The sequence below is a fragment of the Lates calcarifer genome, linkage group LG5 (assembly GCF_001640805.2).
Source record: "Lates calcarifer isolate ASB-BC8 linkage group LG5, TLL_Latcal_v3, whole genome shotgun sequence".
NCBI lineage: Eukaryota > Metazoa > Chordata > Actinopteri > Centropomidae > Lates > Lates calcarifer.
The window spans coordinates 19431271-19454399 of record NC_066837.1 but is presented as its reverse complement, the minus strand read 5'-3'; the positions used below and the strand labels follow the sequence as shown (position 1 = coordinate 19454399).

The 23129-nt window shown below is 39.8% G+C and overlaps 1 protein-coding gene across 2 annotated transcripts in view; it reads right to left on the bottom strand.

Annotated features, from left to right (window-relative positions):
- Positions 1–23129, bottom strand: part of prkcaa (protein kinase C, alpha, a) — a 137093-nt gene that overhangs the window by 51024 nt on the left and 62940 nt on the right. For both annotated transcript variants that reach the window (XM_018664871.2, XM_051070713.1), the window contains 2 exons: positions 10308–10419; positions 8946–9074 (listed from right to left, as the gene is read on the bottom strand). In XM_018664871.2, coding sequence (XP_018520387.1) covers positions 8946–9074; positions 10308–10419 — 241 coding nt within the window. The remainder of the gene's footprint in view (positions 1–8945; positions 9075–10307; positions 10420–23129) is intronic.

Below are 23129 nucleotides of genomic sequence, written 5' to 3'. Positions count from 1 at the left end.
CTATTGTTTACATGTGTTTATTGACTACAGCCTAAAGACCATTAAATTAAGTAAAACTAATACAAACTGTAGTTCCTGTCACAACCAATAGGGGGTATACTAGACTTTCTAATTTGGCCTGGCTTGCACAGAGCTTTTCCTTGCACAGAACTTTATGGCATAACCCAAACAAGATGTGTGTACAGTCCTAATTCTTTTCAGCTGTGCTGCAAAGACTAAAGCTAACAATCCAAGTCTGTGGTGTTGAAAGAAAAACCTGAAGATGTTTTTGCAAATACAGCTTATAGACATACAGCATATGTCTGCAAGGGTGTTGTGCATAATGGTGCCATATCTGTCTGTGCAAACGAGTTTAAGAATGCATATTTGAACAGACACAGACTAACATTTGGACAGAGGAAGCAGGGGTGTGTGTAGGGGCCTTCAAACAGTTGCTTGGATACAAGTCTTCACAACTATGTTGGCTTGCATTTAAACTAAAGCAAGAAGTCAACCATGGTGCAGTTTCTCCAAAAACAAAACAAAACAAAGAAAAAACTTGTTGAACTCTGTTCTATCCAACTGTGCTCAAAGCCAAAAACCCCGGAAGAATAAAAATCTGTTTATCTAATTATAAATATTGGTGAAAATCTGAGTCAAGAACCACACAAACAATTACTAAACATTAGATAGAAATGTCATTCTATGTCTTATCACCTCTGTATAATCAAATTTCTCATACAGCCAAGCTTGACTGAGCTTTTTGGTTCCACTCTGTAATGCTGACTGCTCCTTTTGAGGTTTGTACCTCATCTACTGCAAACTATAAACTAAAGTTTTACTCCTTTTTATAGAGTCAAATATAAGATGAGTGCTCCGAGATGAGTACGCCTCTATAGCACATGCTGCTAATATCCGGACACATTTCATTGTTGACTTCCACAACCACACTGTTGAAAATGTTGGACTGTTGCACGCCATGTAGAGGGCTCTTTTTGATGTAGACTGAATCTACTTTGACTAAGTAGCTGAGAGTTGCACCAGCACAAATAGCCTCATTGGGCTGAAAATTGAGTCTGGGTCTCCCTTGCTGGCTTGGAGCAAAAATAAATCAGTTTGCATTTTCTGTTTTCAAAAAGACAGCAGGCGATAAAGCTGCATTTCTGTTTTGGAAAATGAAACGGAATAAGGAAAGAAGCAGAAGAAACAAAGAAGAAAGAAAGTCCGAGCATGAAGGGGAAAAAAAAAAAAACAACGAGGTGATAAAAGGCAGAGGCATATGTTCAAATGGCACGAAGACAGCCGCGATATGCTGAGAGGAGGGAGCCAAGGCAGGGCAGCGACGACAGACTGGGAATACCAATGACATGACTTCTGGGAGTCTGGCAGCAGAAATCACACAGCAAAAGTTCAGCTGTTCTATGAGCTCCACAGAGACACTGAAGAAAGGAGAAAGTCTGTAGATGTGTGAATCCTAATATGACAGAGACTAACGGCAAAAGATGGTTCATACCGAGATGTGGAGGATGTCACTGAGTTATGTCTTTAAGAAAAAAAACTACAGCATCTGTTCATTACTATAGGTAACAGTCAACAATGTATTGTCTAATACATAAAAATGGTACAGTTAGGTTAGTGTATTATAGAAGTTGCTTATGCAGAACTTGAGGTATCTCAATCTATAAGTGTGGGAGAAAAAGACCAGTCTGATCTTTAAGGAGAAATTTTCAGTGGTTTGTTTTCTTCTTTAGGATCTGTGTTCCTGCAGTGTACACAAAGTTATAGGTGGTTCTATACAGACATGACAACATATTTTTTAGTTTAACAGCAGTGTAACTGTAAGCAAGCATTCACTTAAGCAAAAGCTGCACATGAACACACACAAAGCCTTGTCTTCTGCTGACACCAGGTGACCTTTCCTTAAAAATTAGGTCAGCCATGTTTGTTCTTAGCCTCCCTGTGTAAACACAGTCTGTAAACCTTAACCCACGAATTTCACTCTCCACCCTCTCAGTGTTAAGTCTTTGCTACTTTGAAAGCCCACTACTTAAATGTTGGCCAGCAGGACTGTTTGCTTCATAATGTAATATTACATCAGCCCAAGTGGGAGTGACCATGACTCCAGTGCTTCAGTGTGAACTGGACTGATGTCAAGGTATTACAGGTTAAATAATGATATATTCTTTATAATTTTATAATAGTTACAGTACTAGTTTAATCATAATCTTAATTACATCTAATCTTAATTACAAGTACACAACCAAAGAGCTCACTACATAACATTAAAACAGGAGTCACTGCTGTAGCAGTGGCCAACTCCCTGCAGCGGAAAAGTGCTGGCATGGGTGCCACCTCAAGTGCTGTCAGCTGCTCGATTTTAACTCTGATTTAATAGGAAAATGTAATGGCGGGATTTTTAAGTAAATTTTCTCTTGGCAAGAACCTGTTGGCTTTTCTACACGATGACTCAGACACTACAAAGACATGGAAATTACTGCGAGAAAAGGCTGCAGAGCGGAAGCAATGGCAGTAAGTCAGTGGCATTCACATCATTGGGCAGTGATCATCAATTGGCAACCCGCAGGCTGCATCCAAACCCCAGACGGAGCCTTGATCCAACCCCAACTCTGCCTTCCAGCGAGTCTTCCATGGATTCAGAGCGCCAACAGTGAAAGGCAGGATATCATTTTTGTTTAAATGACTGGCTGACTGAATGAGAAACTTACTGGTAACATGGAGAGACACACTGACTGTGGAGATCTGCATGCAGCACAGAAAACAGTATCTTGATTCAAATACTGAATTACTGACTTAAATAATAAAATAAAGTGGGAGAACTTTGACATTTCAATGATATATACTGAAAAAACTATGGAGACTAACTAACTATGGAGAAAATACTAGTAGGGCAATGAAGCGAGTCTGCAGGCTCAAGCCATTTATGTGCATGCAATTACATGCATATGACTAAAACTATCACACATAAACACACACTCCCTCTTTCTGGCTACTTGACCCTTAATACAACAACTACATACCAAACAAACCACATTCTTCCATGTTAATTTAGGGTTGAAAGGACAAACAGGCAATACAAACATTTGTTGTATAAATATATTGAGAAGAAATTGCTCTTGTTTTTGGATGTGTTCAGTATTGAGAGTTAAAACCTGATACTTGACACTGCCTCTGCCAACAGTAACGACCCAAAAATAGCCTCGAAAAGAATGAAACTGAGGCGATAAAGGGAGCAAGATCGAGATGACTAAAAAAGAGATGAAAGAGTTGAAGATAGGGAGAAAATGCAACTATATTACACAAAGGAGTTGTTGAAACACCTTCTTAAACTTGGACTGGCACCCATGTAGATACCTGGCTTCAATATTGGAACATATTGTGGACTTGTTTTGTTCATTTAGTGATTTCCTACATTTCCTAGAATGCTAGAGAACAGTGATTTTCTGTTTGAAGTTATACTGCAAGTGAATTTGCATAAAGAATGATGCCATGCACCACTGAAGATATTTTCTTGCATGCAACCCATGACCAGCTCACAAAGATGAAAGACTGAAGTGCATCCTGGCATCCTCTCTTTCACAGACACCAAAATTCACTGTTAATATCTCACTTTTCTCCCAGTGTAGCAGCACTGTTAATATCTCTTTCTGATGTTACATTCTCTACATTTGGCCTGTTATCTACAATAAGAAAACATCAAAAGCCACAGCAAAATACACCCAGAAATGTAAGGTAGATCGCTGCTGGCTCCATCAGCCTGAGGGTATTAGCTGTATTTAGGGCGAATTTTGTCTTTTACTGTAAAGTGTTACTACACCTCCAAAAGGTTCAAAAGTAAAAACTGGTTTTCCTGATCCACCCACATCTATATCTACTCTGAGCACCAATCTGACCTCCACACACCTACATCGCACCTACATATAAAACACATTGACTCCTACAGCAGCATTAATGTAACAAATAGCAGAGGCACATTTGGACATTGAGGCAATAGGAAAAATCTAATGAAAAGGTTAAAGCAGAGATAAAAGGAGAGGAGGGAAGTGAGAGGGAGAACAGAGGGCTTGTTAAATGAGGCTTTTTCGGCAGAACTGGGTGAGTCAACGGGGGAACAAAACGGAAATGTAATTATTACCACTGTCTCTCACACACTCCCAAAGGACCTACAGGCAGCAAGGGTGGACATACGTTCCCGCACACGCATTCACACACAGTCATGAAGGAAAGTATAAATAAAAGAATATGGTCAGAAATGACAGAATTGCCCTCTCCCAAGTGACTAGTTGTATTGTGGATCTTTGCACAGAGTCAATGAACAATAGCATGCTGAAACAAACAGGAGGGTGGCTTCCTCAGCACCAACGGACAGAGGAGAGCTGTGTCTAAGCAGGAATAAGAGGCGTAGGACAAGGTTAGTGGGCTATGTCTGTCCTTCACTGGAGAAAACAGAACTTGTTCTGTCTCCTTCAACACCTCCCCTCTTCTCTCCATTTCACCCCAACTGACAAAAACACACATTCTCACAACTCATGTTTCTGGACACTGCACAAATGTCTCTCAGTGTTTCTGAGTGACTCATTCCATTTAGCCATTTCAGTGTCTGTTGCCAGAAGGTCTGTTTGTCTGTCTATACTGGTCTGGTTGGAGTTTGTAGGTGGGTTAATGGCAGCCGTGTCACTTCCTTTTTGGCCCCAGACAACTGGTGAATTCCTTAAGAAACTGGGAGTCAAAGTTGAGTGTGAGTGCAATGTGGGGCTCGTTGGGGGACTCTTCCACTAATTGTTTTGCACCACCAATCAAGTGTTCCCTCTCAATTTGTAGGGCACCGTGCTTATCCTGCACATTCAAGTGTCTATTCATATGTTTTGTTACAATATACATTGGCTTGTAGAGTGGTCTGCTTGTGAGGTCTGGTCTGAAATCATTTCAAAAATCCTCATTAAAGGATCAGCAGGTGTCAAAGAGACTAAGGAGAATTGTTGTTCCATGTAAAAAAAAAAAAAAAAAAAAAAAAAGTAAATTCAGGTCCAAACTTAAGGGATAAGCCTTTTTAGAACAAGATCTGCTTGGGCTTCTGACCAAATGTGCTTCAGTTAAACTCATGTCAGTCAAGGAATGTGAGGAGAGAGTGTGTGTACATAAAGGAACACTAGCCAACACCCACCTGCCTGGGGGAAAACAAAGAAACTGAACACTTTCCAGAGACCATAAAAGATGTCAGCATGGCAGTACTCTTAAACCTCATTTGAACCTACTTTTTGAATCAAGGAAGGTTAAAAAATCACAAAAGAAGCCAAATAAAATAGGTGTTGGTAATTCAAGCAGATGTTTTTCAGTGACCCCCAGATGGCTCTAATACATATTTTTCAATGGGGACTAGAGATATGTATCAACAGCTTCACCTTTGTTTCAGGACGAGACTTATAGTCGGCACTGGGCAAGTAACATGAAAGACATAATCACATCACTTACTAATTACTCTGTGGCTAAAGTAAATAGTTATGTTACTTTTACACTGTGTTTGACACGTGAATACATAGTAAATTAGACACTGTGGATTATAGCAGCCAGCCAACAGTTTCCAGGTATGACCATCTGCAGCTGGCTTAGCCCCAGTGTCTTGACAAAGTGCATGCACAAGTACACAGTCAGCACACACATATCCAAATAAAAGGATTGCATTTGTGTTTGTGGATTGATAGATCTGAAAATGGTGTAAAGTTTCCTCCTGCCAGCCAGTCCACTGCAGCTTCCTGCTAAACTCTTCACCATGTAACACAATTCCGTTTGGCAGGCTGTCTGCAAGGCGTCTACAGCAGCTAATGTAATCTGTGATACAATCTGGCCTGAGTGGGCTGCAGGCTGGTACAGCAGTTCTATACACACACCTACACACACACATACACACAAACAAGAGAACGCATGAAAGTGATTACATGCATGTTCTGTCCACATCAGGAGCAGGCTATATGCTATGTACACACAGAGAACCAAGAGCCTGCAGGTTTGCATTCAAAGCAAAACACTACTGTAGGTGACAGCGGTGGTTTCCTTTCCATGGTATTCTCAGAAACACACATACACGAACGCACATGAAAGTGTGAAATATGCAGACATCTTCACACCTACTGTACATACACATCATTATCATTGAAAGCAGTCTGTGGCAATGCACGTTTCAGCAAAAATAAAAGTAATATTGGACTGGAATGTCTCTAAAGTAGATATAGCAGAGCTGTGAAGAGGGTCAGTGGTAATATAGCTTATCCAGCAGGACATTATGAGTTCTTGAATTTAGAGACAAGATGAGACTGAAGGTTAAAAGAGAGAAGGAGAGGGAGGAGTATAAAAAAGTCTTTGGTATAAACCAAGTACTGTACTGCATTCTGTTGTACCTTATAGTATGTTTTTGTCACTGTTGCTGAGATTTCACCTTGAAATTCAGTTCTCTTTTTAATTTAAAATGCCAAATAACATTTCTATAGCCCCAGCTCCTTCAACCCAAGGAGAATCCCTTAACAGCAGAAAACTGCATCAACTGCATCGATAGGGCATGCACTCAAGCAGATCACTAGTCTGTGAGAGATAAATCCAAGAGAGGAGGTAACGTCAGAGAGAGGAGGGAAATGCAAGGTCTCAGCCCAAAATCTCGAATAAATATATGTGCATTATTTGACTGGTCGAGCATTTTCGGAAGTGATGTCAAACTCTTCAACACTCAAAGACCATAAAGACATTCTTCTGATTTTTATAAACTGCTTTGAAGACCTAGACAGGATATGCAGCATTAACTGCAAGTATTACATTCTAAACTTCACTGTGTGTGATTGTGTTTTTGTGATACAGACAGTTAATGAACTAGCTGAGAAAAGCAAACTTGCCAAAGGTGAATGCCAGGCATTTGGCAAGATCTCGGATGATATTACTCATCATCAATCACATTCAGTGCTTTATGTAACCATAAGTATCCATCTTTTCCACCATTTGAATTTACTTAGTGGTTGAAGCTAATGCTAAGTGTGCTTAGAATGAAAACAGCTTAACTGAGCACAAAGATAATCTAATACTAATAATACTGATACTAATCTCAAGTATGGAGAGCAGACTTGAGTGCTTTAGTGCAGATAATGAGCACAGAACTGTCATGAATGAGACAAACAACAAGTCATTTTGTTCATTGCTTAACGTTTGTGTTGTGCTAACCATGAGTAAACATGTTCCAGCACAAGCCACAATTCACCCAGTTCCTTCTAGCAATAATTTGATCAGTGAGTAAGACAGTGAGGTCCAGTGCCAGGGTCTTAAGATGCACTGACCCCCGATTAGCCCACTAATTGAATGATTATGTGAGCCTGCTGTCAGCTCCCTGCCATCACTATTGTTCTAGCAGATGTGCTAATGCGCTACCATTATGGCCAGGGGATTTACAGCATGCCTCAAAAGAAAAACAAGGCAAAATGGGGTCCTGCACCAAAATACACTGTTGTATTGCAGTGTTTCCATAATAAACTCATGCGGCAAAACAATATGAACATAGTTGATACATGGTGTGCAGCGTCCACTATTTTTAAGTCTTATTACAAAGAATCACAGATAACCATTGCTTTGCTGTTTTATGCAGTTGCTTTCATCACTAAAACACTAAAAGCTATAGCAGAGTTTTGTCCAGTGATTCTCAGGACCTTTTGCTTCACGTTCAACACTGAAGACTGCACTCGCAGCAGAGTCAAACCAGGGGACTCAGATACATTTGACAGATTATGCATTAAGTTATCTCAGTTTAACCACAGCAGCTGGTTAGCCATTATTTGTTAAAAAAAAAAAAAAAAAAATCTTATGGCTTTTATTACAATTAACTGAGCTGATATTTCTCTTACTAAAACATTTAGTTGTATAGGGACTGACAAGAAGAGTAGTACTGTGCATATTCATCCATAACATTAATGTGTAGACTAGACATGACATGCATATTTTTCTGGCAGCCTGACTCTTTTTTTTTTGCCTTTTCAGACCATATCATACTAACAAATGGGTGCCAGGAGATTTATAACTTGGAATATTACATCACTATTCATTACATTACATTAAGTAAACGCTATTAATAGTATCTCATTACACCCTTTCCTGGATTGGGTGGGCAAAGACCAGGTGTTTCTTTGAAACCCGAAGGCAGTAATCAGAATGGCCTTCAAATGAATAATGTCAGACAGATGATTGTAAAGCCATGATCCTGTGGCACTCAGATCCTGTCTTTCTGTGATTCTGATGAGACATAAATTAATATGTCAAGCTTTCAATTTGCTTTGCAGAGACAATTCAGTTGCATCAGAAAACTCCAGCCAACACAGAGCAAGTCGTGACTGTTTAAAAAGAGTAACAACACAAGGCCCACGCAGCAGACCACACACCACTGCAGGAATACATATTTGGATTGGGATTGCCTTCCAAGTGTGTCGTAACTGCGAATTGTTTCTCACAGGAGAATGTTTAGCAGGAGAGGCTTAATCGATCTGTGCACCAAAAGGGAATAGCCTTTGCAGCATACTGATAGCTGATAGTCACAGGGTCGACCATGCAGTTAGCAGCTGGATCTGCCGCATCACAAGCAGGCAGAGTTAAGGCAGTGTTAATGGAGAGCAGGGTTTAATTCAGGTTAATGGCAGCAGGGGAGAGAGTGAATGTCTGTGTGAAATTAGACAGTCAGGGTTTATGGACAGAAAGGGCAAAGTGTTGAAACTGATCCAGGCTCACAGTCGAAACAGAACAATAGCATCTACATGCAACCACCTACACCCTGATCCCATCTCACCTGGAGTCACACACACACATAAAAGTCTTCACTGAATAACATAAACACTCTTCAGTCATTTCTGATACATCACACTTTTTTAAGACCAGTTCATTTCAGTGAGTGCTGACAAAGAGGGGGGGGGTGTTGTAAGGCCTACCTGTGACCTGCAGCTTTTCCCCGGTGACCTTACACTTGAGGTAAACACGCCCCCTCCTTTCGGTGTGATCAGTTCCACACAGGCTGGGCACGTTCATAACACACTGCTTATGGACGTTCATGTCGCAGGCTGGAGGGCCAGAGAGAGGAGATAAAGGACATCAGGGAAGAGGACTTGATGCAGGTAAAGGCATTTGATCCAAATCAAACCATACTGACTGGCTCACACCATCTTTTAAAAGCAATGTGTGCATGTACGTGGCCTCTCATGGCTTAATTCCGATAAAGTAAGCTGCTTTAAAAATGTCCTCCAGATTCACTGTGCCTATATAAGGACATATTTCAATTTCATTTCATGTATTATACGTGCTTGCCACAATATTTAAGGATTGTTTTTCTGAAAGCTGTGTGAGAGAGGAGATAACAAGGTTATGACCCAGATTCAGCCCTGTGATGTCATGCATACATGGCATGTGTGTCAGCCAGCTGAGCCGCCCTGTCTTGGATTGGGAACAGTTTCCAGTGGTTACATCATCACACCACCAGGTGAGTAGGTGAAAAATAATGAAAAATGGCCACACTGCTACCTTACTCTCTGTGGCTCAACAACACTTAAAAATACTATAGTGCAATCTTATTGTGATATGATTAGAGATGCAATTGATCTGCCAAAATTATTTCCCGCTCCACATCTATTTATGTACACCCTGGAGCAGTCATTAGGCATAACTGGTGGTCTGTAGTAGGTGGTGGATAATGTATTTAGAAGCTCATTAAGGCATCCAGACTTTAATCCACTAACACAAGATTAAAGAGAAAAAGAGTGATGGAGGGATATTAAAAAAGTCTTGGTAAAGCTTTGATAGCGGGTCTATTCGAGGTGCAGCGAACATAGCTGCAGACTGAAAATAGACAATGTGCGATTTTAATGAGTAAAAGTCACAGAGGAAGGGAAATACATAAGCCTATGATATCCAGTGAAGAGGGACAACAGGCTTTATTCAGGAGGCTGATGCTGATAAAGTGGCTCTAAAACAGAACATAATGTGTGCAGAGCCACTTACAGCAAACCATTATTTTCATTTGCATGCCATACTTATGCCTCATTGACCTGTATAATAGAACAGAACAGGATTAATTTCCCCCCTTTACTATTTGAGCCTCAACTTTAACCTCTTGATACTTATGATTTAAACAGCCATTTATACCATATTAACATGGCACAACAGTTTAGACTCAATGTTATATATTATTCGACAAGCACAGAAAAACTATTTCAGTCTAAATTGTTTGGTGTGATGTGATGAAATGCTCATTTCAAAATTTTTTGTATCATGAGAGAGATGTTACAGAGATTACTCACAGTCACACTTCATGCCCTGGTGGATGAGGCCATAGAGCAGAGAGCCACAGTGGTCACAGAAGGTGGGGCTCCCATAGGTGTGGATCTTAAACTTGTGTTTTGTTCTGGGATCCTGAAGGAATCAAAAGAGAAAAAGAGGAATAAGAAAACAGCAGTAACAAGATAATCAAGAGGGCAAATAAATTTGGAAGTAAAGTAAATCAGATTGAATTCAGTAGACACTTATACATAATAACATGATGCTCTGTACAAACTAAAAACATAACATCATTCAAAGTTCAATATTGTGTATATATTGTATAGTGTTTTACTGGATATATTTTCTGGCATAAGGCCATAACAAAAATGACTATTTGCACCATCCCTTACTTCCCTCACCTACAAATGTTTCTGAAGGACAAATGGAAGATGAAATCATCCTCCTACATCACAGGACACCACTGTGTGTCATGAAAATGAAAGTCACTCCAGAGAGAATTCATTGCTGATTGCCAATTGACTGCAATCACCAGTTATTTTCTTTTCTTATACAACTCCAAGTGGCAACCAATCAATCTGTAACGACCTTTTATTAACCCTTCGATTTGGGGTTGCCTTTCCATTTTCCCTGACCACATCAGTCAGTGAGAACTGAGTTGTTTGTACACTTGACATTAAATTCAAGCGCACCAAAGCAGGAAATGCAGTTCATTTAACTCTTGCAATTACATGGTTAATTTTTAAAGCCATTCTCGTTCAAGTATACCCAACACATCTAGGAATTATTGCACAATTATTGGATATTCTCAGTTATTTTAACAATTAAAAAGATACTGCTTTTCAATTTTCATTATTCTTTAAGTGTCAGAGACTGATGTATGAAAATGTAGGCACTGTACAAATGATACGAACACCTGTTTGGCTGCCTGGCTTGTTCAGTAAATGGGTGAAAACAGTCATCAAAGCCATGGCAGCTTCTCATTCATCATTTGCCTCCCATTATTGAAGTTCATTGCTCCAGGCTCTCTACATAAATATTGTATAAGTCAAAGTGTGAAAAACATCAGGGTTTAATGAAGAGTATAACAGTGCAAATGAGTGTGTAGTAAGACTGGGTAATGAAGAAGCTAGCTAGGTTGCAAGAGGCTGCCATGTTTTTCATGTTTCTGCCTATTTTCCTACATATACTACAGTATACCATACAACAATAGCATATGGTGAGTTTATGGCATTGTTCTCCCACGTATTATCAAAAATTGCATAGTTCATATTTGTGTGTTTTTTATACTTAACACTATTTCTGCAAGAAGAGAGGTTCTCCAAATAACAGGAAAATATTATGGCTAATATTTTATCACCCATCATTCTAGTGTTTGATCTGTTTTAATAATGCATTTTACAGGATGTAAAACAGAATGGAGACTCTTATTTCATGGCTGTGCATGTCTAAAGGAGTCTAAAGCAGATTCATAAGTAAAGGTTTTAGAGTTTTAATTTAGATTTTGGATAATGATACAATGACAAAACAAATTATTTTTCTTCATAAATTCAGTCTATGAAGTCAAAAGATGATACAGAGTATCAATGAGCAGTTAAATTAATGTGCATAGAGTAAATCTCAGACCCTTAGCCATCACCACATATGTATGGATCTGCATAATAATTAAGTTCTTACCATAGCAAAATAAAAATGAATGCAACTGTAACATTTGATATTTGACATACGCTATGTACTCACACTTATGTGGACTTGCAAGACAGCACTAATAAAACAACCCATCTATTGTGCTTCATTTGCATTTGTCATTCTTGAACACAGGCCTGGTATTTGCATTGGTCGCTTCCTTCCCCCCTTTTCAAGTAAATGCAGCACCCATCTTTTTTATCAGATGCTCATCTCGACTCACTGGGCCAGCATCCATCATAAATGTGGATAATTTGAATACTCAAATTAGATAATATTTAGCATAAAGACTAACCTTTATCTACAGTCAGAACAGACAGAGATGTAGGAAGATACAGCAGAGTGATGCCAGGTCAAATACTCACCTCAACTGACAGAAAATGCTTCACAGGTTGAGAAAAATGAACACATCAAGGAATGATTCAGTGGATTTAGCAGAACCAATAGTGAAGGCCTTAACTGTAAATAATACATTGTACCACTTATAGAATTCTCCTGTTCAGCATTTTAGTAGACAATTCAATTCAGCACTAAAATGGTAATGTAAAATTCACGAGCCGAGTCCATTTCATTTGGCACTCTGCCTGTCACTGCAGAACATTTACAATTCAACAAAGCACTGCATGGTTTTGAACTAAACAACACACTCTAAAACTCTACCTTAAGTAAATATCTGTAGGTGTTAAGTAAAGCCTGACAGTTTTTGATGTGATCTGTTGAGCAAGCAGAACCAGTTACCACCCTGTTTTATTCTCCTCTGTACTATAAGACTCTAAGACCACACTTACAGTATACAGCATACAGTGCAGGGTCCCTGTCATATGCATTCATTTATTCATTCATTTCATGTACTCAACCTGCGGCTTATGAAGCACACTCCGCTGGAAGTGAAATCTGGAGGACTGCCACTTTTCCAGGGACCTGTTGGAAGTGCTTCCCTGCTCATTCTCAAATTGTGCTGTACTGTAAATTTCTTTCAGAGTTAGAATCCTTTTAAGTGGATTTGCATTGAGAACATTATCCAGGCTAGTCCGTTTTTTGTTTTTTTTTTTCACTGCATCTAGTTGAAAGAACACCTGTCTATGTATTCCCTGTAAACAGAGGAGAGATTTGCTGAGAGATTCATTCTCCCAGCAAAGAGAGAAAGAGCAGAAACACAGCAGCCCTAAGATTATCTCTCCTATTTTTTTCAGTATCTTGAGAAAGTGTCAGATGAGAAATGAATGAAAAGAGCTTGACCCCGCAGAAATAAATCATCAGTAAGGGCAGCAGCATGTCATATAGCTCAGTGAGAGCTGACAGTATCGCACCATGAGGCACCACAGTGATCAGTGCTGCTGTTTGCCATTTCAGTCTGTTTGACACTGGACTCTGGACTAATGCAACAGAGGCTCAGGCTCCTTAGATCTTGCTTCCAACCTGCCATTTCCCTGCCTGTCAGTGTGCAGAGGCTTTACACCTTTACAGGACAAAGACAAATGCCTCCTTTGTCTGTCTTTCAGTCGTCCACTCTGTAAGTGAATCCCTGGTCTGAAATTGTTGTGATGCTGCAGCCAACTTTACATACATAATTTGAATATTCTATTATGTACAAAGGAATTGAAACATTATCAACAGGTTTTAGGCACAGCTTGCAGCAGCCTGCATCTCAGAAGATTTTTTAAAATGCAAAAAATCACTGATTCATCCTAATCAACAACAGCGCAAACCCTCAAAATACAAAATGGCAATTTCGTACTAAAGGACAGTAAAATATGGTCTGCACCTACCTAAAGTGTATGCAATATTTATTAAACATAGATATTCACAAACTAAGTGGACATTTCTGTTGTCCTTTTCTGGATTGATCAGTGATTCCTACAAATCTCACTGTAAAGTATTCAGCACATCTCACTCTGCCAAACAATCATGACATGAGCAGTTAGAGATGGTCAGCCTGTCTGAGATGTCCACCATTTTGAACGACTTTAAAGTCGTCCAAACACACACAGCAGATACATTAGCTTTGTAACCAGGTACCTATACAGGATAAATCAATCAACCAGGTCAGCGTTCTTTTTTTAATGCCATGGCCAAATTAATCACACTCTGCCATGTTTTATGCAGAGAATCACATGCATATAAACATTCAATAAGCGGCTCTGACCACACAATGTACAGGCCAGCAGTAGGTGTGTTACTTAAGGACAGACAAGAAAAAGAGAGAGGTAGACAGACAGTAGATAGAGAGAGGGAAAGGGTATGCCAGCTGCACTTACTCATGTCCACCCACACACAGCTGATCATGAAGGATTATCCCCCCCCTCCCTCCCTTTGTTCCCTCCATCTACAACATGAATGAGTGATGGCAATGAAGAGCCACATTCAGCTGCAGATGAATCATGTATTTTTATCAACTGTCACATCAGCTTTTGTTGGCTGAAACATGGCTTAAATGTTCCAAGATAATGGAAAATACTCACAACAAAGACACTGAATGATAAAAAGCCAGCCAAGGTGATGGTGGTGAGTCAGCAAAAACGTCAGTGCTTTGAGCCTTGAGAGATGCTTGACACGTGTGTGCCTGCTAGAATCTAAGAGGTGGTCAATCACTGGTACAGATCATGAAAACCGCCACTTGCCCTCCGAAATTGGCTAAATGATCGTATAGTGTGAATGTCTCAATCTCAGTTCCTGCTTGATATATTGATTTCTGTTCAGTGGATTAGGGACTATAAAATGTCACAAACTAACAATGAAAATATGTAATGATAGATCATTTCAGGGCCTAAAATTATATCTTCAAATTGCTTATTTTTTCTGACCAAAAGTCAAACAAGACTAAGAGTCTGCAGCCATAATAACAACTCTGTAAAACTGTGCTTAGGTACAGAAGCTCTCTGAGTTAAAATATAAATGTTGTTGTTGATGTTTTGCAGGTGTAATGTTTACCACGTTCACCATCTTAGTTTAGGCATGTTAGCATGCTAATTTTTGCTAATCACCACTAAACACAAAGTAGAGATGAGTCAGGATGGCTCATTAGTCTTAGCAGGTATTTAGTCACAAATCTAAGCACTGCACAAATTGTAATAATTGTAATTTTGACCTGACATGGCAAAATGGCGCTATGTAAAAGTCAGGGGATTACAACAGTCATTGTGGTTCATCTGCTGCGGAACATTAATGTCTGTACAAAATTTCATGGTAATCCATCCAACTTGATGTTTAACCACTTGTAGCTGACCACTCAAAATGAATTAATAGCACCACCCAGCCTAGCAGATGTAAACTGTTTGCTCTGAGTGATTTGCAAGGTGCCATTTAAAGATTCACTAGGGCAAGCTGTAATGTGCAGAAAATGAAACCTGTAAATGAGTGTACCCGACTACACATCACTGGGCACACTAGGTTGTCCATTAACACATCCTTTCTGCAAGCTGTGGGATAGAAGGGTTTACTCCTGTGGCTTCTATCCCCTATTACAGCCTAATTGGGTCTTAATGGGAAATTCAAGACAGACTGGGTGGCGCTGCCCTGCCAGAACAGCAGGGGAAGCAGAGTGTGACGCTGAAAGCAATGATGAACTCAATCACTTGGCTCAACACAACAAGGCCATAATGACAAAACAAAGCCAGAGGGTGTTGACTGGATGATGCAGCAAGGAGGTTGCCCTCTGGCTACTGCTAATATGAGAACCAATAGGATTGTCCAGATGTCACAGGCACAGACATGGATTCATTTTGCATCAATATGGGGGGCTAACATCTGCATTAGTCTCTGTTTGTTTTCGACAATTAAGGAGTGTGTCTGCATAGCTTGTATTGACATGTGTACCTCAGTATGCAGAGTATCCAGCTGTTGCAAAAAAGCATTGTGACAACTAGACTGACGTTGATGCTGACATACAAGGCAATTACCAGAACAGGTCTCACTGAGCACTGTATAAATCTGGATGACAGGGGCGGCTGTGGCTTAGGAGATAGAGGTAGTTGCTCACAAATTGGAAGGTCAGCGGTTCGATCCCTGGCTTCACCAGTCCGTGTCGAAGTATCCTTGGGCAAGATACTGAACGCCACGTTTCCCCCGATGTGTGTGTATCATCGGTGTGTGAATGAGTGTGCATGTGTTAGAACGCTTTGTAGAATAGAGTATGAATGTGTGGGTGAATGTGACATGTAGCGTGAAGCGCTTTGAGTGGTCGATATATAAGTACAGGTCCATTTACCATTTAAAACAAGAAGCAAAGACTGTTTTTTTGTGAACTCTAACTGCAGACTGCATTATCATGACACTGGAAAAACATGCAATCCCGTGATAAATGAGGGGTGAACAGTGACTCTAATTTTGTATTAAGCAGTGATGATGAACAGTGGTGGATATTGGCTATGACTGTGATGAAGATAATGAGGAAAAAACAAATCTCAGATGTTTTCCTTCAATTTTGTGGCAGAAGAACAGACTCCTCCACCACTGAGTTTCACAGATAAACAAAAATGGCCACCTACGTGGATTGAGCTAACCCACTTGTTTTCTACATCACTAACTCTCTTTGTTAAAAATGAGAAGGTGCTTGCATTTGACTAGCATGTATAGTAGATTTTATATTTTATATTATCACTCTATAGTTGACAAAGATAGAGCAAACATAAACTTACTACTGAAAGACAGAACTGGCCGAACAATGAATGAAAAACACTAAAAATTCAACACAAGCCACGCTATTATTTTTTCTTTTAATTTACGATTATGTCATATTTTTCAATCACGTCCATCAGATTTCCCTTTAACTAATCCCTAGATGTATTTTGGCATTTGCCCTGTAGTAATCCCTGGCAGATCTGCATGTGAAGTCATAGATCAAAAACAGACACAGGGCAGAGGGCTGATCAAAAGACTGGAGGGAACCAGGAGATAGTGATGAAAACAGAAGCACAGGGGGTCAGCACAGTGATGTTGGCTAATTAGCCAGACTCTCCAATCCTGCTTAATTAGCAAGCAGGACGCCAAACAGCCCCTGTTAATGAACAGCTTGGCAGGGTGAAGCTGAGCAGGGGCTTCCCAGCAGAAGGGGTGGGTGGAGGTGGGGGATGATGTTAAAGACAAGGGTCACCCTCCATCCTGCACTGCTCACAATGAGATAAACAAAGACATTTTCACCTTGTTTACTAAATGAATATATATAAATGTAAATTAAAAACTGCCACTACTTTTACACCACTTACATTTGTAGTTGGGACTTGACCAAAAAAAAAAAAAAAAAAAAAAGGAGAGAGAACTACATCTTTATTATTAACTCAAACATTAGCAGACAATGTGACATGTGTCCTTAAACATAACAGCAGCATCCTTGGTTTCCAAATCCCCCTGGACATTGCATATTAATACTCTAAATAATCCAATAAATCAATAATGATTAAAAATAATCAGGACAAAAATACTACTGTAGTACTGAACAGATGGTGTGGTGCTACAGTTTTATCTCAATTTCACTCGGAAGAAAACTCCTGTAAGCTACACTAAATTATTGTACTGTAGACTGCATATGGTCAGCCTGTGCCAATATGAACAAACAACTGCAGGTTAAACTGGGAGGGCACTTGGTTTGTACTATGCATTTATGCATGTAAACAAAGATAAATGAGAGCAGCAGACTGGACAGCATTAGACACATCAAGAACAAAATGAATGTGTAGATTCTCATTACAGTGAATATTAAAGCTGCTCACTTCTAGCTAACAGCCTCTACAAATACATGGACTCAGTTCAAGTTATTACCAGCTGTGACAGGCTAGTGTTTTCCACTGCTAATGTGTGTGTGTGTGTGTGTGTGTGTGTGTGTGTCATCATGGCAATATGTGGAAACAAAAAAGTGGGAACTACCACAGAAGCGGTTTAAGGCACTTTGGCAGGTGTTTGTCTGTGGACAGATTATGTCACTATGGTAGCCACAACCATTCAGTATACAGTCACAAAACTTTATAGGTGTGTAGCAGGCATCAAAATGAAGGCACAGTTTGAAGACGGGTATGGTCCGACTCATGGGTACTGAATAGTTATAACTAAATTAGTTAATATAGTGTAACTTTTAAGCATTATGATAAGTAATTCAGATACATACCACGTATAATTGGCAGGACATCAAATATGCACAGAAAATGAGAAAAGGTTTCTGAATTTGCATAATACATTCTGGTAACCGCTAATCAAAATCTGTTTTCAACTCGTGCCTGTTCCATGTTGTGCAGCCAGTACACATTCTCGCTGTTCAGTACATTGTGGATTTCTGACAGTGGGTGTTTTGAAGGTGCAGACAGAGAGGTTGACCTGTGCTCTTCTCTGAAATAAACCCTCCACTGAGAGCAACTGATGCTATCAACATGGAGAGACTGACGTTAAAATACCAATTAGTCCAAACTCTTCTCTGTTTCTCTCTCACATTGATCGCTCCTACCACTCATCATACAGTTACAGTAATCCAAACAATAACTCTGTCTAATCTCAGAGTGGAGGGTAAATATCAAGGCCATGATAACAAGAAGTAGAAAAACTGTATAACAAACTCTAGACAGTTAACTTTGGGCAATGTACACTGAAAAAAAATTGTCAGTGAGCGCTGGCTGCATATTTCAACTAGATGGACACCAGAATTTGTATATTTTTGGTGCTATGGTAAGCAGCAGGACAAAGAAGGAAGGATTGTACAAATTGTACAACTTGTTTATCTGCACTGTATAACTTGGATACTTTAAAACCACATATACAGGCAGCAGGTCAGTGATCAGATTTCTTCCCTACTCCTGACCTTTTTGGAAGCATCTGTGGCTTATTTTAACTATAGTAATGGCACAATACATAATTTCCTTCCTAAAATGAGTTTGAATTTTTACAAATGCTGAGATGTTCAGTGGTGGAAACCAACTTATTCTAGAAGACTTCTACACTGCAAAAAAGCTCCATGTTTCAGTTTTAGGCAGACTTTGCATGGAGTTATTTTGAATAAGGCAGATATACATGTATTGCTCGGTGTAATGATCATTCCTTTCATCCTCCCACTCTGTTGTTTCAGCAATAGTTTCCCTGTGTGAAGTCTTTGCCATGTGCATACATGTGAAAAGCCAATTAGAAGCCTGGCTATGCGTATATATAACCGAGAAATTGGCTTTCTCCAGACAGGGGAAACCTGGCTGACGAAATTAGGTTTCTCTAATCCCCTATCCAATCCAGATTTCAGACACCGATTTCAGAAACTGAGTTTTTCATATACATGATGTTTAAGTAATCATTGTACAGCAAGGAAGTTGATTGTACTTAAGTGTATGTCATTACACTAAATAAAAGATTGCAAGTTTCCCTGTCTTTAAGCTGATGTTATTCTCATTTAAAACCCAACAGACACTATCACCGACTGTGAAGGGTTAACAAAACTGCATCTGCCTCAAAATCAGCTTCAGGCAGTGAAGCAGCATCCATTCAAAATTAAAACATCACTGATGTTTTTCACTATTTTATTTTTGGATTTTATTGCATAGAAGAATATTGAATGACCCGAGTGTAGCTATCATCAAAGGGGCTGGATAGCTAATTCAGTCCACCAGCATCCCACAGAGTCAAAAGAGATCCACCTGGTGTGACATTTGCAGCCAGAGGGAGAGAGGGAGAGAGTGAATGTGTGAAATGAGACACATCATTTCATCTCGGTTGTATCCTTCATTCACTTATCTCTTTGACCCATCAGTTCCCTACAAGACTAAGAAATACATTGTGACAGTCACGCATGAAGGTGAACAATTTCCTTAACATCCAGCATCAGACAATTATTGTCCACCATCAAATTCTCCTCTGAGTTCATACTCTCACCTAAGACTCCCCTCCTTCTTTTACCCATCATCCCTGACTGAGAGATGACATTTGAAATTGAAGGTGGCAGTATGCTCCTCCCTGTACCGGTTTTTGAGTCACCCTCTCTCGTGGTTAACCTGTCTCTGTGTGACTGTACATGCACACAGACATATTGTATGTATGCAAGCAAAATTTGGAAAGGTATAGCCACAGTACTTTACTTGTGCTTCAAATCTGTGTTTTTGGAAGGGTGGGGGGAATGTCTGATAAATACATTATGTGTCCCTGTTGGACAATGTCCTAAATCCATAGCTGCAGTTATAGATGTTAGCTTGCACTGAGGATATCCAAGGAGTGGGTTGGTGTGATGTGGTGTAACTGCAACATTACAATTCAACTTTCTGTTATTGTGTAGAGACTACAACCAGGAGAATAAGCACTGTTAAAAGATTATTAATTATTATTAATATACAATTAAACAAATGGCAACAATACTTAAAATATTTAACAATTTGACATGTTTTTACTGCCTTTAAAAACCATTGATTAATGAGCTATTTTGGTTCATTTGGGTCTCGTTAAATTTCAACAGTGCCTCTAATTCTGTTAAATACTTCCCTTGTCTGCCCAGCTCCTGTTATTCATTTTCAAAGAATCATTGTCAAAGTTCCTCCACATGGCACTAATGACACCCTGATGGTATGTTGAACCGACAAAGCACTCTGTGTTACTATGTCACCTACTTGTGTCACTGCAAATACACTGTAGCCCTTCAACTTTAAATCATATTTTACATCATATATCTTATCATATACATCACAGTCAGTCACATGGTTAGACACACAGGCGTGTTTAAAGCACCGCAGGATGTAACACAGAGCATGATTAAAATACTAACTTAATCTAAGTATCACTTTACACACACACACAGGCAGGAACACAAACTTTGCTGCTGGCTACTTTCTAGTCAATATCCTTGTCTTGGCCCACAGCTATAGGAGTAAAAGCCTTGGTTACTAAGGTGAGGAGAAGCTTTGAAGAGAACAAAATGGAGCTATCATTTATCCCGACATGAGGTGTTAGGCTAGGCTAGGTTACTATTTTTAGCGTATAAATCACCACTCTGATTCCTCTTGGCCTTTCACTAAGCTGCTGAGTGCTGAGAGGGAGGGCAGGTTGCCACCACTGCTCACGGGGGGTTTTCCTTGCTTTGTGTTATCTGTTAACACATCTGTCTACTAGCAGAGATAGAAATAATAGCTGACATTTTTAACCACTGTCAGGGCACAAGTTGTCTTTTTTACTGACTTTGTGTAAATGAATTCCATCTATCACAGCACTGTTGTAGTAGTATCACAGTACCATGTAAGGTTTTCCTGACAAAGCCTGCAGAAAAATGTAGTGTCATTACTGGGTGGTATTATCCCATTGTGCAATTTTTTTTCATTGGTTGTTACTGGCAGTTTGAGCGGGTGAAGTCTCCTTTTTTAATGAGCAACCTGAGTTGAGTTGTAGTAACAAATCAATCAGAAACCAAATCACCCCATGTGGTGTGCCTGAGCGGCTTCTAAATCTGCAAGTTGCCTCACAGTGAGCACATGAAGATACATCAGCATGTTTTGCATTTCTTTTAATGGTCACAGGACTGCATCCCTGCATACACTGCAAGAGATGTTCACAGTGTAAATGTACAGTAATTTCCAAATTAGGTCCCAATTAGTGGGACCCAAGTCAAGTAACCAAAATAAAATCATGACTTATGTCAGGTCGGGTCCTCACCTTTGCATTGCTGTGCTAGCAACACTCTCAACAACAGCTTCAGTTGACTAATTATTAGCAGTCATTTGTTATATCCCTGAATGTCAAGAAGCTTCATGCAGCTGAACCAGGTCTGAAATGCTTCTCTTCAGTTCACCACCAGAATTAGCTGGTCAACTACAAATGGTTCCAAAACCAAGAAGATAGTTGCTGCACAAAGTGACCTATAGAATTCTGAGGAATCTTCTGTTGGAGCTTTAGTAGTTGTGCCGTTACTAATATGCCATAAAAATATAACCAAGATGCTGATGATGAAACCCAGCATGAAGCCCCTACTTCTTAATAACAGCATCCTCAACTCCTGCTGACAACTGGACCTTAATGAACCCCCTGCTGCAAGTTAGACCCAATTCTTTTGAGCCAATCCAAAAAAAAAAAAAAAAAAAACACTCACTAACACATAATACACAAATATGCACAAGCAGCATGGGAAATCCTTTAAAAGTGTTTCCTAGTATTTGAATTGCAGTGTTCAAAATTCCTACAGAGGGGAAAAAAGCTTAACAGTAACTAAAAGTTCTTACAAAACACAATTCAGGAATTAGCCTGGTTTACAGCTCTGAGACTTTAGAGCCCTTTGAACAAACTCTCCTGCTTGCCTTTACACAGCTGGAGAAAACTGAGCTCCCAGTTAATGCAGCAGGTACACAGACGGACACAGCAGAGATGTGCTCCTCTGCAGACGCCAGCTCATTAGCATAGCCACACACACGCTGTGAGTGACATCCACAGGGTCAGGAGAGGACAAGGAGGTCTGTCACGGCTGTCACTTCGACTAGAAGATGACTGCACTGTTTACTACCTCCTATGCCAACCTTTTCTCCGGCACTGTAACAAGTAGAAAAAACATGGGGTAAAAGTGAAAAAAGAAGACCTGGCTGGTTCATTCAGTCATGTTGCAAGACGTCAAAGGACAGAATAAATTGGCTTATCAGACTCAGGCCATCTGTCAGGTGCTTAATAATTAAAAGAACTTCACAAGATGTGTTCCAAAAAGTTATCTAATAGCCAAAGTCTTGGCAGAGTCTTTTTTCACTGTAATGAGCCAGCTGACAGGGGCAATGGTGTTGCTGTTCAACTCTGCTTTCTGTGGTCTTTGCTCTGTGGTTTGGAAAGCAGAAACTCAATAAAAGTTAGCTTTTGTCTGTGCAATCAATGTTGTGTCTTCAGCTTTTTCTGTGTGTTGGCTATTTGTCTGTGAGGGGATTTAATTATACACTGGAAGAACAGATACTTTGGCTTCTTTAGCGATGCAAAAAAATAAATAAATAAGTAAAAATAAAAATCAAGAGTCCGGAAATTCAGCGAACATATTGTAGTCCCTGGTGTGAAAAGAAATGTGTGCACAGAGGGAGAGAGAGAGGAGAAGGAAAGATTCACATATCTATATCTGGTGTAGACCCAGATCAAGTGTTCCTCCAACCCAAGGATCTATAATCTAATTTGACTAATAAAAATGTGTAGAACATACAGTAGGCCAACTCACACCTCTTTCTGTAAACTGAAGTCTGGCTCAGGTC